General features: G+C 43.4%; 1 protein-coding gene and 1 long non-coding RNA gene across 2 annotated transcripts in view; both read right to left on the bottom strand.

The window, feature by feature from the left end:
* Nucleotides 1–502: 502 nt before the first annotated feature.
* On the bottom strand, nucleotides 503–3369 carry LOC146184236 (uncharacterized). The gene is made up of 3 exons (XR_014708556.1): nucleotides 3195–3369; nucleotides 1146–1274; nucleotides 503–1038 (listed from the first exon to the last, which is right to left on the bottom strand). It is a non-coding gene; the product is annotated as an uncharacterized LOC146184236 (long non-coding RNA).
* Nucleotides 3370–14021: 10652 nt separating this feature from the next.
* Nucleotides 14022–17406, bottom strand: part of LOC146184235 (uncharacterized) — a 108998-nt gene continuing 105613 nt past the window's right edge. Inside the window, exon 5 of the mRNA XM_084609311.1 lies at nucleotides 14022–14411. Within this exon, the coding sequence (XP_084465437.1) occupies nucleotides 14336–14411 (76 nt within the window). The 3' untranslated portion in view covers nucleotides 14022–14335. The remainder of the gene's footprint in view (nucleotides 14412–17406) is intronic.

Below are 17406 nucleotides of genomic sequence, written 5' to 3'. Positions count from 1 at the left end.
TTATTTTCCACAGGCAGGATTCTGCGTCAATGGCCAACTTAAGGAACATGCAAAAGACATTAACAATGAAGGTGAGCGACTTGTCTTGCACCGTAGGGTTTGCACCAGTTGTGAAAACTGTGGGTAATGGCTCATGAAACACTAGAAGCCCTTCATATAAAAAAGCAGGTTACAGCTGTGTCAGCAGCAAATTGGTTTTTCTTATGAGACTGAAGAAAAATTTCTCACGCATAGTTTGACAAAATTGGTGCTGTTTCCATGTTGCCTTGTACCGGTGCGCATCACCTGAGTAGGCTATGTATATAGGCTGATTTCCGCTGAACAGTTGTAAGTGCTGATGGTGTCCTCTGTCTTGCGTGCGACTGTGTTATGCTAAATAGCCTGTTATTATGCATAGAGAAAAGGCATTGAAAAAAAAAAACAAGGTCTGAATACCACTGCCAACATTCTGGCATGAAAGCATTGTAAAATGAGGGAGCTGGCATGGGTCGTGCATCTGTTATTCTGTACAACCCCTAGAGGGCAGAGAAAATTGAAAAAAAAAAGAAAACTTCCGGGGCTATCAGGTCCACTGCAGTCAGTTACAAATTAAGAATGAAGGGGCGAATATCCCTCAAAGGAGGCTTTTCTGCCAATCAGATCGTTCTCAACACTGGTACCACTCCAGCCCTTGTCCACAGCTAACTAGGCTGGGCAGCTTTTTCTTTATCGGTACTGAACACCAGCTGCACTGCCTCTTTTTTGTCACCTACTGCCATGAAAGGGGGAATTCCTTTGTGGCTCAATTGATTGGGAGGCTCCTCTCTGTCAATTGTTGGAGGCCTACCTTTGCAAAATTACAAAGCTTCAAACTTGAGTTGTAAATGAGCACAGAAGGTGCCTTGATCCCAGCTGCTTGCTATTGTGGCACTGTTCATTGTGGCTGTGCAGCGCCTTTAGATGTGGACTTGGTCTTTGTCACAAGGCAAACACCAACCACTCTTTTGTGACGTCGGCAAAACTAAGTTTCATTGATGTTGAAGGCTTTCCATGTCACACCTGCCAGGATTAAAATCAAAAGCACGATTTAGATATATGAGCTCTCAAACAGAAGGAAAAAGTCCCACTGTTGGCAACTCTAAGTTTTTGGCACAGTCAAACCATACCTGTGTATTCAGTCAGTAGCCCGTGACTGCCCAGTGAGATGTCAGTCCTGTGGCCCTCATCGCTAAGTTGTGTTTGCAGCATAGACAGGAAAAGGATAGTTGCTAGGCAGCCATGGAGGTGGTGGCAACCTGCAAGGTGTTCAGTGCTTTAAAGATTTCTTGTGAAGTTTAATAAAGCAAATCACTGACTACAAAACACTGGCACAAATTCCACTATAGGATAAGAATTTCACCTCAAAATATGTCACATAAGGTTGAGAGTACTGAGTACGCAATAGAAATATGTTTAACCATGACACACACTAGCAGCACAAAATAGTGCTGAGTATAATATATGTATATTAATAACTCCTTGATGACCTCGAAGGCTAAAACATTTCCTTGTCTTCACCAACAGACACACCTGAAGAGAACCACCATTTTCCTGATTTATACATTCCTTTTTTTTATTGAGAGTCACTTTCTATGCTGGGTAAGGTTTCTGCATCTTAGTTTGCCAAGTGTTTCATTCGACATACGTAGAGAAGAAATAAATCTATGTATCATGTATCTATGTATGGATGCATTACCTATGTATGTATCTATGCATGTATATATGTAGATACCTATGTATGTATGCATCACCAGTTTTTCCTAGAACAAATGAAACAATATTTTAAACAGTGAGCATGCACCCAGAGCAAAAAAAAAGAATGCATAGCTCACTTGCTTGAGCTGTTGGGTAAGTGCTTTGTTTACATGAAAATTCGCGCAGACACAAAATAACAAGAGCACCAAACACAGACACAACAGCACAATGTGAGAAAGAGCATTAAATTAAATGAAGGCATTTCACCTTTGATGCCAAACACCTTCACTTCGGGAGGAGTCCATATGCTATCAAAAGGTTTGCGTGGAGTCACAGCTTTGTTGTTGAGGACAGCCAGAAGGCATACACTGAACCCATATTATACCATGGCTACATTCTATATGCCTTAAAAGTAAGTTAAGATTCAGTACTGTCTTTTCTTTTCCCAGTTCTGGATAGGAAGAGTCTATTGGCCCTGAAGCAAGAAAACAAATGAAATTGATATGTTTTTGTGTATTAATAATAGGCTTTTCGTTATACGAGGTCCCTCCGAAAGATTTGCTTTCGACTTCTTTCTGTGCCAACTGAACTGAAGCTTAATTTCTTATAACGTTTCCGCCAATAAAAAAACAAACAAACCTGAGGACCAAAGCAAATAGAGCACCAGCACATCACACAGCATGCAGTTCAGGAACTTAAAAAGAACTAAATTGTGCTTTCTGACTATATGAAAATGTAAAATCACTTAATCACTGAATATATACGGACTATAGTGTTGTTGTGGCAATGTAATGGCTGACTGTAAACATTTTATGAACTATTAAAATTAATCACTGAAGAATGTTTGTACGCCGTTCCTATCTCGCCATGTGTTTCAACTTGTCCTGTGAACAGACCGAGAGTATTTTGCTAGCAGTTGGGAGAGTCGCTGTGGCCAAAATGCACCTTACCCTCCCCTCTATTGAGATCGTTCTTTTTCTTTTCAGCAACCGCGGCATAACTTAGCGCGTATAGAGCTCTGCAGGCTGCCATAAACAATGCACGGCTTCCACTCGACGGTGCGTATTTTCTGTATCTTGCTGCAGAGTGAAGGCCACACTAAGCATGCAGACTTTCGTGCTCAGTTGTGTTTCCTGGGAAAGTGTTAGAACCAGCGGCAATCAACGAAAGACGTCGGATCGCCAAGCTCATTTTGAAGAATTATATCGCGAGGTTCCGCCGCCAATGGCAGTTCACGAAACGCGGCGAGTGGAATTACAAGCCCAAAACCTTCCTGCATGCACAAAACTATAGATGCGCCATAAAACAGCGCCTTTCGTACTGACTAAACGGTCCGCACGCGCTATCTTGCTCGCCCATACAGCCTGCGCCGGCGGATGCAAACAACGGTCCTTGCAGCATTTTTATCGGAAAAAGAAAACACTCAGTCACTTTACTGCTCCATTAAGTGACTCATTTAGAAGAACCAATTTCTTACTCACCCAGCGAAGCTTGCCTTGCAGCCAGAAGTAGCAGCCGCTGTGCGGGATACATTTTCAACGCAGTCACAAACCAACGGCCCAACGTGCAGACACGACTAGACACGACGAAATAGCCAGCGGCCGAGCAGCGCATTGGTACAATAACTTTAAAACAATAGAAATCTGAAATATATTCCATAAAACAAGCTATACAAGTAAAATGTAACTGTTGCTTATGACGTATTTGTTTCAAAACGGTAAATACAACCTGCGTCTTGCGTAATTATTTTGGCGCACTATTTTCTATCTCGCTGTAAAGAGGACGGGTGCAAAAAGGCCACGGCGCGCGAAGTTTGGGAATGGCGGATCGTGCATAGCTGGCGTTCCGTATTAACATCGGCGCAGCAAATCGTTCCTCTGCGCGAACTACTTTCTTTTATCAGACACGGATACATCGCTAGCTTACTTTGTCGTAGTGAACACTCGGAGTTTGGAGTCTTCCGGCGGACAGGACTGCGCCCAGCGAGGTCGAACACAGTACGCGTGTGGCTATGGGCTGCACCAATTAAACGATGCAGAAATGAAGGTGTCAGCGGCTTTTGTACATTATGTTCAGATACCCATCGCCTAAACAGCATTTCTTGGTGTCATATTGGTCCTGCATGCTGGAAAAAGCCCAGATTGCATGCTTAATTCAAAAGCGCAGGCACTTTGGATACAGCATTTTGCAAGCTGAAAAATTGCTAGAACAAACCTTCGACAATTTATACTTAGAGTATGCAGAACAGTGTCGTCCAGTTAAATTGTGTACATATTTCACTATAGGCGCATATGTGACCCTGAAACGTCTTGTGAGGAAGTATGGTAGACTTCTGATGCAGAACTCTAGAAGACATCTGGCGTAAGCCGGCTAATAACTGTCTTCCGTAGCTGAAGACATAAAAATTCGTCACAAGACAGATTCCAGACATCTTGCCGATGATGTCTTCTAGACTAGCACCAAGCGACGTCTTGTAGATGTCTTTGATAGCTCAAGATATATGTGACCAATATAGACATATCAAGACAGCTACAAGATATTCTGTGCTCAGTGGGTAGATGATTGCATTTTCTTAATTACCCAATGCATAAAAATAGTCAGAGAAGAAAACAGATCCCTCAATTTAGCCTTTCTGAATATTATCGGTGCTTATGAATGCATAAATAGAGAACGTTTGGGGAACATACTCGATTATGAATGCTTTGGTAAAGAAGTAAGGAGGGGTTAAGAAGTACGTGTACTGGCGAGGTATGGGAAGGATTGAAGCAAGTATATCTACTATCACCGCTGTTGTTCATAATTTATACGAAGAATATGAAAAAGAGTCTTCAAGAAAGCAACCTTAGTATTAATCTCTCGTATAAGCTAGGTTGAATGGATGTAGAACAAACGCTTCCAGGAATAATGTATGCAGAGCGACATTGCTCTATTAGCCAACAGCCATGAACATTTGCAACCATTGGTTAATATATGTGGATACGAGGGAGATGCAGTTGGCAATACAGTCAGCTAGATTAGGCAGGGTTTGGATGGTATGAGGATAGTGCACTAATAAAAAGCTTAGAATACAAGAGAGTGAGATACCAAAACTGTCAGTAAAAAAACTACAGAACCTTGTCAAAAATACGACAAAACATCCTGTAGTTCTGTCGTAACCATCAGATTTTTCTGTAGTTCTGTAGTACTTTTCTGTAGTTCTGTAGTTTTTCTGTAGTAACATTCTGTTGTCTGTAGTTCTGTAGTACTTTTCTGTTGTAACTACAGAAATTTCTTATGTTACTACAGAATATTCTGTTGTCACAACAGGTTTCCCGTCAAAAACCGCACAGAAATTCTGTCGTAACATCAGAAAATGTTCTGTAGTTTTTTTCCGACTGGGATAAATATCTTGGGGTGTGGGTAAACGAAGGAGAGGTGTCCATGGAAAATTTTAAACAGGCCACCATGGCGAAGCGATAATAAAGCACGACAATGCCGCGATAATGAAGCACAGGACATTATGAGAATACAACTGATATAAATCACTTAAAAGGCATTTCAAAATAAATAATGCAGCGAAGGACATACCTTCGGAAACGCGGTATTTTGCTTAGGTGCAGAAGTCCAGTCGGGATTAGAATAAATCAAAGATCTGTAGGAAGGTTAGCACTTCCAACCGACACCAAAACTGCGAACGAAGCTGTACAGGGAGACATGGGCTCAGCGTCTTTCGAGGCACGAGAGACTCATAGCGAAATAGTCTATTAAGAACGCCCCAGCAAAATGAACGACAATAGATGTTTAGGTAAATTGGTACTTATACCGAAAAAGCATTGACTCACAGGGGCGGAAAGAGACCAGGAAACTAACCAATATATAGGAATGCAGGATGAATAAGGAACAATAACCAACAGGTAAACAACACAGAGGCTAAAAACGTGAATAATTCAATGGAAAAATAGACAACGCCATGCTTATAAGGAAAAGTGAAATATTAGACAAAAAAGGAAACTTTCCGTAACAACTCAAGAGGCAGCGGCCTTCTCTTTGGATCTAGATAAAGATCAGAAGCCGAAGATACAGAAGAAAGTTTAATAAAGAAGATGAAGCTTTTGCTATGCGCTCTAGATGCCCAGAAACAATTGAACATCTTATACTGGAGTGTGGCAGTGTTCATGTAGATGTTGATGCGGATATAGTCACTCTAGCCGAGACCGCGGAGTTTAATGGTAGCAAAGTAAGCGTGAATAAATCGGCGGTACATGTTAACAAGAGACGTTTGGAAGATTGGTGGATAAAAAGCAGCGAGGGGACGCCTGGAAGCTAAATCGAAATTAAACAAGGATATTTAACGATAACCATTCCTAAAAGTAAATTCCTTAAAATTGAAGAGTAGTTAGAAAGCATAAAAAAGAAAGGTTGAGATTCGCGATTACTATCGCCACCCCGTTTCAAACGGGACGTTCTTAACATCCATCCACCCATGTTTAAGTGAGTGCCGTCTAAATGGAATTAGTGGTGACGCTACGAAAAATAATTATTTTGTTGCAACGAATTGAATCTGAAGAAACAAGGATGTCCAGGTCTTTGTGGGTATTACCGCTATCGTGTAATTTCCTGAAAGAAGATCTCAATTGCCCGCTTTTTTTGTTGTTGTTGGCGATCAGCAGAGGCACACAAAAGGAATGCGACCGACCAAATTGCGCTCACGAGACAGCTCGCGGAGCCATCTGGAGCGCCTTCACTGTTTTAAATCAGTACACAATTGTAGGAAAACGAAAACATCGTGAGACAGGCCTGCCGGCAGGCATACTACATCAGTGCATAGTGCAAGAAGTGACAGGAATGTGAGGAGGGTGAGAGGATATAATTTTTTCTCTCCACGGAGTGTACTTATAGGGACTCAGTTCTGGTGCACAAAGAGAACGGGGAGGTTTGTACTCTAGGCAGGGAGCATTGCCCTTATTCAACATCCATATATTGTGTTCCGCTGCCCTTCCTGCAAGCATAATGGTCTAACACAGATTATTCTACAGCAGATGTAACGAAAACAAAAATTTCTCAAGTTCAGTTTTACACGCTGATAGATCTCAAATTTTACAACTGCAACCAAAATAAAATTTACTAGTTAACCATCTTTGATTTTTCAAGTCGTATCCGCACCTTTAAGGTTTGTTTTTCATGTAATTTGAAAATAGTTCTTGTTTTATTATCGCAAACTACAAATGAGTACGAGAACACATTTGAGCCCACTCGGCGATCTTATAGGAGGCGAAGAAGCACGCTGAGAACGTGTCGCAGCTGTTGATATCCCCCGTATTCTCTGCAGCTCCGCTGTTATCTTTTCCCTTTGCGCTGTCCGCTGCCTCTAGACCAACCAAGGAGAATTAGGCACTGGCTTGTAGGAAATTGCCGTGCATTAGAGGTTTGCGCGCTTGTTGGGGGAGCTGGAGAATTGTAGTTTGAGACCAGGTGTGAACATGATTCACTTGCTTTCTGATTATCGTCGCTATAGTTTGCATGCATCTTCTGTCCGCACATCCTGACCACTCTCCATGAAACACGAAAGCCGTTGGCCCTAAACAACAAAGCAGGGCGAAATCTACGACGAAACGCTTTGTAGTATTTTAACGTCAGACGTGTGCATTTGTGTATCACTATTTTCTACTTCTGTACGTTGTTGTGTACTACTTTCCTTGGAAAGTACTTTCCTACATGTGGACATGTAGGGCCAAGAGAGGATAACCGATGGTCGCTTAGGGTAACAAACTGGATTCCGAGGGAAGGAAAGCGTAGCAGGGGGCGGCAGAAAGTTAGGTGGGCGGATGAGATTAAGAAGTTCGCAGGGGTCAAATGGATGCAGCTTGCACAGAACCGGGTTGAGTGGAGAAATATGGGAGAGGCCTTCGCCCTGCAGTGGGTATAGTCAGGCTGATGATGATGATGATGACGTTCCTTTGTAAGCAATACAAAGTTCTCTTGTTATTACACAAACGGCTGGTTTCGTTTGGCTGGTTTATGTGGTTTAAAGTTCCAATTGACTCGGTGAATAAGGAACACCGTAGTGGAACACTAGAAATTTTGACCTGTGGTTCTTTAACGTACACTGGCATCCCACATCATTTTGCACACAGTCGAGCCAATGCATTATTGCGGCAAATTGCACAAACACATGTGGTCGGCATCTTGTCAATGCCAAAGTACGTACAGAGATTGTTGTGACGATAGAAATTCTTCTGTAGTCTTTGTCAACTGGGAATCTTTACACTATTGCTGCCAAAATCAATAAACATGCAGATACCCTGTTACAAATAGTATGGCGCAATGCCCCGGTGCCTAATATGCCTCCTACCTGTACTGAGGCTAATATCCTTGCCATGATTGCAGTACTCAGTCATATCTACACCACTTCCATTGTTTTTCTTAGAGCACGTGTGATTATGTGGAAACTTGGGCGCGCCATTCAAGTGAAGGTATGACCTAAATATGCAGCCTATTAGTACATACTTATTTTTATTCGTCTTTATTTCTTATTTTTTGAGAGCTGCCGGCATGCGGCCTGTATCATTGCAATTCTAGCGCGCGAAAAGATTCTGTATTTTTTGTTCAAGCGCGTTGTCATCAGGCGACGCTTTAACCTTTTCTTTGTCGTCCATTGAGATGCGATGCGAAGAGGCGTTGCGATGAACCTGGAAGATTCCAGCCACTCGCGTGTGTTTCTGCAATGTTCCACTTTAGGGTAGTCACTGTTTGCGGCTTTATCTAGATGTTTCTTCGCCATCATTAAATTGAGCGTTGACGGGCGCGAAAGGCATTCAGCAAAGTAGAGTTCTGGGCTAGTTGGTTCTGGGACATGATTACTGGGAGGCTTAGCGCGGAACAGACAAGGACAAGAGAGGCACACAGGACAAGCGCTAACTTACAACTGAAAATTGAAGGGGAAAATGTACGAACTCGAGGAAAGATATGTGCGCATGCTCTATAAAGCGCTGAATTTGCATGACTGACTATCTTGAATTATCTTTCCAGTCATGCAAATTCAGCGCTTTATAGAGCATGCGCTCATATTTTTCCTCGAGTTCGTACATTTTCCCCTTCAATTTTCAGTTGCAATTTAGCGCTCATCCTGTGTGCCTCTCTTGTCCTTGTCTGTTCCGCGCAAAGCCTCCTAGTAATCATGCGACAGGCATTCTCTGTTCGACGGCCCGCGAGCCGGTTTGCTCCTATCACCGCCGTTGAGTACTTAATCATTTTGCGGGCGCAGATCAGCCCAATACAGAGACTCTTTATTTGCTGCCATCGACCTTGTCACCTGCCACCACTTGACACTGTATGTAGCTTTTATATGTTTTAGCTTCTGAAAAAGAACAAACATGGAGTGTTCATGCCCACTCCACGCAACTAAAACGAGTTTCTATGTACGCGGTGTATGATATGTATGAGGAAACCACGCAAACTGATATACTATGCTTCCTCGTATACACTCTTGACCGCACCTCCTTCGCTTTCCTTGCTAATACAAATCGCGACGTCCAACATCCCCGTTCCCCTGGTGGTGGGAGCATGCAGCATCGTGGGAGAGTCGTGTGGGGAGGGAGGTGGGAGCGTCGCCGTAGGCATGCAAAATTTCGTCGCCTAGGTTTTAGGGAACGGCAAGCGATGGCGACTGTTGAGGACAAAATTCTTGAAAAGCATCTCGTAAGGCAGCAGAAAAAAAAATAAAGCACGCTGGTAGGCTGTAGGTTCTCTGTCAATAGCACTTCACAAATAATTATTGCTTGAAGATCAAGGTCGGTACATTGTGGCGCATCGAATGTCCACAGTTTACTGTGTTGATGAAGGTGTCTTCTCCAACTTCGGTCCGGCAGTGTTACGAGAGCACGGGAAAGCCAATATGCGTCTAAGTGTTTAAGGCTGGATGTGTACGTCACTGTGATGTCATTTTTGCAGACGCAGATTTCTGCTTGCAAGGCACCCTGAAGGATCATTCATATTAGCCAGCTGGAAAAATGCGGGGCGATCCATCACTACTTTGAAAGGTCTACAGTACAGATATTAACTTAAATTCATAACTGCTCACACGATAGAGATGCACTCTTTCTCAGCGGCATAATAGATGCCCTCAGTCTTCGACAATGAACGACTTGCGTAAGCAAGTACATGTTGTGGACGTTTTGGTCTGGAACTAGGATGGCAGCCAAACGACAATTACTCGCATCGGTGCGTACCACCGAATCAGCCTGTTCATCAAAATACGCTAGAACGGGTGGTGATTGAAGGCGGCGTTGAAGGTTCTGAAATTCTTGCTGCTTCGTTCTTTTCATCGGAATGGTACACCTGCTTTGAAGAGAATTTTGAGGGACACGGCAATTTTGGAGACGTTTGGCACAAAGCGGAAGTAGTTGCCACATGCTGGAGCAAGCGGCAAAGTCGTTCTGGTCTCGAAGCGGACGGAAATTCGCGATGGCAACAGTTTTTTAGGGCTAGGGAAGTACCCCATCCTCTGGCGGTGTGGTTTAAAACAAGTCTTGGTAAGCGAAGGGGCATTTGTCGGCTTTTAAGGTAAGAGGTCGGGAGTTGTATCGCTTGCAGTACCGCCTCAAGGTGACCAACATGGTCTGCAAAACGTGGGGTGAAGACGATCACTTCATCCAGCTATACGAAAAACGTCTGCCATTTCAGATTCGGACAAGGCCCATAAGCCTTTAAAAGGTTGCTGGCGGTGAGAAAATGCAAAACGGCATTACCTGATACTCATGCAACCCATCAGGAGTGAATTCAATCTTTCCGTGGTCACTCTCGTCTACCTCAATTTGCCAGTACCCAGATTAGAGATCCACGGAGGAGGAATACCTGCTGCCTCTTAGGAAATTTAAAGCTTCGTCGGTTCTGGGGAGGGCGTTATTATCCTCTTTAGTAACATTGTTCAATCGTCGTAATTCAACACAGCGACGTAATTCTCAATCTCTCTTCATGACAAGTAGGAGAAGTGCCACCCAAGGGCTATGAGATAGACTAATAACTTCGGTACCAAGCATTGCCTTGATTAGGTGATAATTCCGGCACGTTATTTAAAATAAACACAATAGGGTGACTGTCGGAGCGGTTGGACTGTATCGTAGGTAACAATACGATGTTTTAAAAGGTGCTTAGCTGACACCCGGGCATGTCACTAAGCAACTGCCAGCAACCAGAGGCGTGCCAGCAATTTGTGGCTCACAATGTTGGTTCCTGAATTTGCGAAGAATGAGGTATTTAATCTCTGGCACTTGGGGTGTTGCCAATATGATCAGGAATATTATCATGATGTCTGTGCACTAAAAATATAAAAAAACAGTATGTAACGAATAGAAGTCATGTACTCGTTGAAGCTTCAATGAAGCTAAAAATTAAGGTTTCCTTTCCAGCGCTATAGCACGTGCGTAGGGACGTACAGCACACATAATAAGGAATGGGATCCTATTATCCAGTGATAATATAACTTTATTCTCTTCGAACACCTGTCAAAAGGAATCGGTAATAAATGCCTGGTAAGTTTCAGAGGCCTACAAAATAGCTAGTTTAATATCAGAAAAAAAAAATTGTTCTCGCTGAATATCAGACGACGCGCACGGGCATTTAGCGCCGACGCCGGAAGCGCCTGCTTTCATCTTGGCAGCTCGAGAGCGCGTCTTCTTTCCTTCGTATGCATTAGGAATGTTCTCAAGTACCCATACAGCAGTGGGCGCCGCTCCTTCCCTGCCCTGGTAGTTGCTTTTAGCACTGGATAATGTACATATGCATGAAGTTACGCCATGCATGCGGAATAAATTATTCCCTGTCATAAAATTTGTTTGGATTGTCAGCACACGACATAAGGACCCATCTTCATCATCTTGTTGCGCAAGCGTAACGCTGTTAGGTCGTCAAGCTTATACAACGGCTAACAAGTGTCCTAAATTGTCCCAAAATACAGGGACGCAAAGAAGCAGCCGAATAAAGGGCAATTAAATTACCATACAAACAGCGTATAACATTTGCAGGCTTGTCTTGACCTGCTTAGGTAAGTATCCGGCGCCACAGCCAGAGTGCGAGCTGCTGTTGAAGCGACTGGTTACTCAACGCGTGTTCAACAATGGCTGTTTTCATTACAGCGATGGTTTCCTTTGTACTTGAGGAGACATCAGCACTACTTAACATGTGCAGCCGGCAAGCGTCGTATGCCAATTTTGCGGGTACCATACTGCGTGTCGCATCAGCGGCTTGAAAGCGGCAATGTCGAAGATGCCCAAGAATTAGCACAGAAGTGAAGGTCGGTGAAGTCGTGCGTCATAAACTTCGACATCTTTTTCCATTGACATGAACATAACCCAAATTAGTACTCACGGTGCAGTTTGTGAGAGCGTCATACCGTCAAACAACGATTCGACAGGCAGGAGTTAAAAATTGTTGAACACTTAAAAAATTGGACGCATGCATATGTCGTATAGTGTGATTGTGACGATTGCTGAATGCGGCGCGTTTCTGCACTGAAAAAGCTGCGAAACAAGGCATTGATACCCTCTTACTACCGCAGCGGATCACAAAAAAATTTGGGAATGCCCTTCAGCTTTGTTCTCGAATCGTATGACGCCACAACTTCGATGGGCCCTACCAGTCACTAAACTTTGTCACAGCTTTTTTTTGTGTGTGTAACTGTTACTGGAGTGGTCGGTTTCGCTACGCTCAAAGGCTCTTCTGTCTCTATAGCAACGAAGAGACTATCATGCCTGCAAACGGCCGTACCCAGGTGCCTGCTGCGCAGCGTCGCTTATCTCACAGCCGAGCCGCCGCCGCACATACATAGATAGGCGCTCGGAAAAGCGCATGTTGCAATTTGGTTGCGAAAGCAACACTAAGCTAGTCGCGAGCCATTTTGAGTGGCACAGCGGGGCCGAAGCTGCGCACGCGCGAGGAGCCGCGTGACGTCAGAGGCAGGAGCAGGTGTGTCGGATCTGCCGTCCCGACCGCGCTTCGCCACGCGCTCCGCCGGTGCCGGAGAAATGAAGTCAACCTCAGCCGGCGCCAGCGGCGCATCACTGGCTCCGTTTTTCGTACGGAGAAGAGGTATGTATTTAGAGCGTGGCCAGAATTCGCCGACTATGAAGAAGGAGAGCCCAGCCGCTGCGCAGCGCGTAGCCTAAGCTATCCTAAGCGTAGCCATGCAGCGGTTTTTGCAACTAGGTTTAACCGGAGCTAAATCACTGCCAATTATAATCTCTCGCGCCGACATTGACGACGACGACGGTGACGATGAAGACGCTGCATTTTCTAAGCAACAGGGACCTTAGGCCATCACCTATAAGGAACTGCACATACATGGCTTTCCGATGATGCCAACGTTGCACACCATTGGATATTTTACTACCCCTACTTGGCGATACGAAATCCAGGGTGGCACCCTTGCTCTTTTTTTTGGCAACTTGGAATGTTTCGTTTGGTACTTTTACTAGCCTTTTTAGGAAAGGGGACATACAAAATCAAGCAACTGTAAAGACAACCTATTAGGATAGGATAGGAAATACGTTAATTTCTCTAGGAATGTCTTGTGTGTAATAGGTTGCAAAGACGACCTATTATTTCCAAGCTTTTGCGGCCTAGCTTGACAGCCGTGCTATACGTGTGCGGCGCCACTCTAAGGACTGATGTAATCTTCCTATTGCAGCTCGACAGCTGAACGCGGTGCACAACCTGGCGAACACCACGATTCAAAGTATACGTTCCGAATTACCATCACGCAAGCTAAGTAACGTGGCCGCGCCAAGCGGTTGCAAAGGGAGGCAGTTGGCACTGCGAACTTTTGAAAGGTCCCAGAAAATATGCCCAGCACTTCGTTTGCACCCTGACGAGGAGAGTGCAATCTGTCGATGTGCAACCCTGACTTGTACCTTCACGAGAGTGTGAAGACCCATTGTCTTTTGAACATTTATGTTTACGAAGAGCGATGTGCAGAAATCACACATCCGATATCAACCCTTTAATTGGGCACGCGGCAGGTTATAAACTGCGGCGGATACATCTTTTCCATCAGGCAGACACTGGACTGAAACTTTTTTCACTGTAGTTTCAGTTTGTTCCCTTAGTGCGTGTTATCTTGAGTGAAGAAGATAAAAACAGTTGTTTGGAATGTTAAATAGGAATTCTTTAATAACGTTCTGTGGCACAAATTTTGTCTATTTTTCTACGGGTTCCAAAAAGCAAAACGTGACTGTAACGTTTTAGCTAACTTTTAGGCGAGATTGCACTAAAGCTACTCTGACAAGGACAATATAGCTATAAAATTTATAAAACATTGTGAACATCTATTGAACAATGTAATTATTTCTTTGGAAAGCACGGATCAATTCAAGGCCAGGCAAAAGTGCCAAACTTTTGTGGCCTTCAGCTGTTCTGTTTGGTTACAAATTTGGCGCTGAGATAAAATAGCTGTTGAGAAATAGCTGTATTTAGACTGTCCAATCGTAGCGTTGGAAGAAATCACTGAAACCCGGAGTCGGCTCCGAGACCCAAATTTGTCATGCACCCTTCGGTGCGGCCGCCTCGTCCTGCTCGTCGCTGTCGGCCGGCTCGTGTCTTCGCATGGCTGGACCCATCTCCCTTGGCGTCCTCTTCAATAGCCGGCATCCTATTCAATGGCCGGCGTCCGTGTTGAGGTTAGAGCAACCTGCCTCTCGCCGCCTTTTTGCAATGGGGAAACCGCCCTGCACATTGTGTTGATATCATAACATGAATAAAGTTCAGTTGTCATTGTGAATTATTGCTGTAGCAAGTGAATACTATTTCTCGAAGCACTTGATTTCTCAGGTTCATTTTTCGCAAGGGTAAATGACTTCTCTAACACAGGCGCTCAATTATAACTGCTTTAAGAGAGATTTTATGACAGGTACGGCAGTATTTTCTTTTGGGCTTATATGGATATAACTGTGCGTGTTGTGCTGGAACTGATGGAGCTATGGCGGTAAGTGACTAAGGCTATTATGCCAATCTGGAGCGTAGGAATTTTGTTGGTAGTATGTATATATTGTGCCGTTGTTTTTGTTTAGAATTTGATTAACACATGCTCTTCTTTTAGACATCCTAAGGACTTGGTATATTCACATAAAAAAAACATTGGGTGAGAAGGTGATCATTTATCGTAAAATTGACTGAAATATTTTTCGCGGTTTGTTGGATTATCTTGAAGCATTTAGATATGATTTACTGGAAGTTTTACACGAAAACATTTGGCATATTTTGTTAGAAAAGTTGTTTGCAAGGAATGTGTGACCAATATCAAGGCTAAATAACGTTACATCAAATAGATCGCTCTTGGTGCTTCCAGGGCTTACATTATCCTAAACTAGGCTTCACTAAATAGAGTTCTTCTTTCGTTCGTGGACCCTAGACTTCTGCCATTTATATTTTGATTTAATGCATATTAACTACACGCAGTCTTCAGGGCCTATGTAAACATTTATTTGATAAGTCTGGGCTGGAGTTTTGCACCAGCTCTGTCGTTACCATCTATGTCGACATGGCTTGAGAAATAGCGAAGTCATATTTTATGCCTTTGCGCTCCGACTGTTCTATCTTATGTATGATGTCTAATGCGAAACATTGAACTGCGTATCTTGACTGGAGTGCTGTGATGAGTTCAACAAGTCAGAGTAGACTTCTGCTTTTTATCTTATTTATTTCCTGGACAGCTCCACGCACGTGAAGTCATCATTAAAAACTGATACCCAATGTGGCTGTCTTGCTATATTACGGTTTTACTACGTACGGTTTTGCTTTATTTTTGACAATACTGAGTAGCAAAGGATTGATCAATTCGGGTAAACAGAAGAGTGTTCTAGATGTGCACCTTGTGACGATAAGATAACAAAGGTTGTTTGGAAGAAACTTTATTTTCAGTATGTTTGCGCTCGTGAGCGCTGTTATGTCAGCGAGGGACGGTCCATCAGTTCTTATGCTAAGGCTATTAATGAGTGATAATTTGTACGCTCACGTTGAGAGGTGTAAACACAGGTTTTCTGCCGGGTTGAGGAGTTTAAAATATGGTCACACAGACCCATATACTACATTTCCATAATGTAAGGTTGAAGGTAGAATTGAGTGATAGATGTGTAAGACAACTTCTGTCCGACCCTCATTATATTCGCAAGAATACCTTGAGTATATTGAAGGAATAAGACGCTTACTTTTGCGGTTGTTTTTACATGGTAGAGACAACTTTTAAAATATGAAATTTAGAAAATTGTTTCCGCTTATAATGGGTAGAATGTTCTTTTTTTTTTCTGGGGTAGCTTAGGATCAGACAGTAATCGTCGTTTCAGCAAAAACAGAAATGCTACTGACATCTGTGGGGAGAAATAAAGCCCTTTTGTGCCCTTCCATGTGGTCGATTTATATTAATCTGGAAACCTTTTCTCGCGCGTCTACATATTCCAGGATGTAGAAGCTATCAAGTGATGGTGAACACAAACTGAATAGATACACCATGAAGGAAGTGAATAGTCGTCAATGACCAATTCCGAAGTTCTAGACGTTTCGAAACACCTTATGAGTTTTTTGTTCTCTCCTCTGGACAAGACATTGTGATCACTTGCATACGCAAGATGTGACATAACGAGCATGAGCAAATGGCTATCGTAGTCCTTAGCATCCGGATCATGGCAGCTAGCGTTAGTAAAATGATTAGTGATTCCCGCAGCCGCCGATTAACAAGTTCATTCCTTTGGCAACAATAGTGGTTTGTTCCAATCATTTAGAGTGTTCTTGCGCATGGTTCACATTGGCGTTCATTGAGTGGTTGTTCCTTACGCCATGTTTGTGGTCGGTAAACAATCTTGAGAACTTTCCGGTTCGCCCAAGTACACTTGGGGGAACCGGAATTTTTTCTATTGCCTGTTTTACTTTCACATTCACGAGTTATTTTCGAAGCTTGATTTTCGGAATGCGGGAAAAGCGCTTGCCATATCTCGAAAACACAAGCAATAGGGGCTGGCTGGTTTATTTATAACGGATATATTATGAATTCGCGGATTAATGTGGCGTTATAATTCCTTTGAACAACAAATGTAGTAATGCTTAAGATAATGATTTGAGACATTACTTTCCCGAACAAAGTGCTCAAACGGGTTCACTCCTAAGCGCGCAGTAAATGCATGGTTTGCAAGGAAATCAGCCAGGAAGCCAACATCCTACAGTGGATGCCTAGATATACTTGCTTACTGAGACTGCCGTACCTCCAGGCCTGCTCTTCAATTACTACTGATCGAAAATGACGGGCAGGCACTGCTCTTTATTCATGAATGCTTCACGGGGAGTATTATCAAGACGAACGTGGTAGACAGTTCACCCTTCTTCCTATCTACTCTCATAATGTCGAGAAGTGCTTGTGAATGTAGAACAAAAGTTACCCGAAAATTGCGACGACTATTTGTCTTGGCAGCTTGTCATTGCGTACAGGCCTACTATTACTACGTGAGATTGTCGGTTTTCCAGGTTTCAGAAAAGACACTAACGGTTGCTCTTCCAGGCCTCGAAAACTTTTCCTCCTATCATTCTGTTTAATGCATCAGTTGTGCAACTACAAAGATTGTTGCGCCAGCATTCAGAAAAGTAATTCGTCAGTCCTTGGTGCGGTTCGCTTACCCTGAGATTAGTGAAACTATCATAGGCTTTGTACGTGCCTTTCATTTATTGGCAGCGTTT

The sequence above is a fragment of the Amblyomma maculatum genome, chromosome 7 (genome assembly GCF_055883805.1).
Source record: "Amblyomma maculatum isolate TAMU_Amacu chromosome 7, ASM5588380v1, whole genome shotgun sequence".
Taxonomy (NCBI): Eukaryota; Metazoa; Arthropoda; class Arachnida; order Ixodida; family Ixodidae; genus Amblyomma; species Amblyomma maculatum.
Note: the sequence above shows the minus strand (reverse complement) of the source record. Positions and strands in the feature narration are given on the sequence as shown.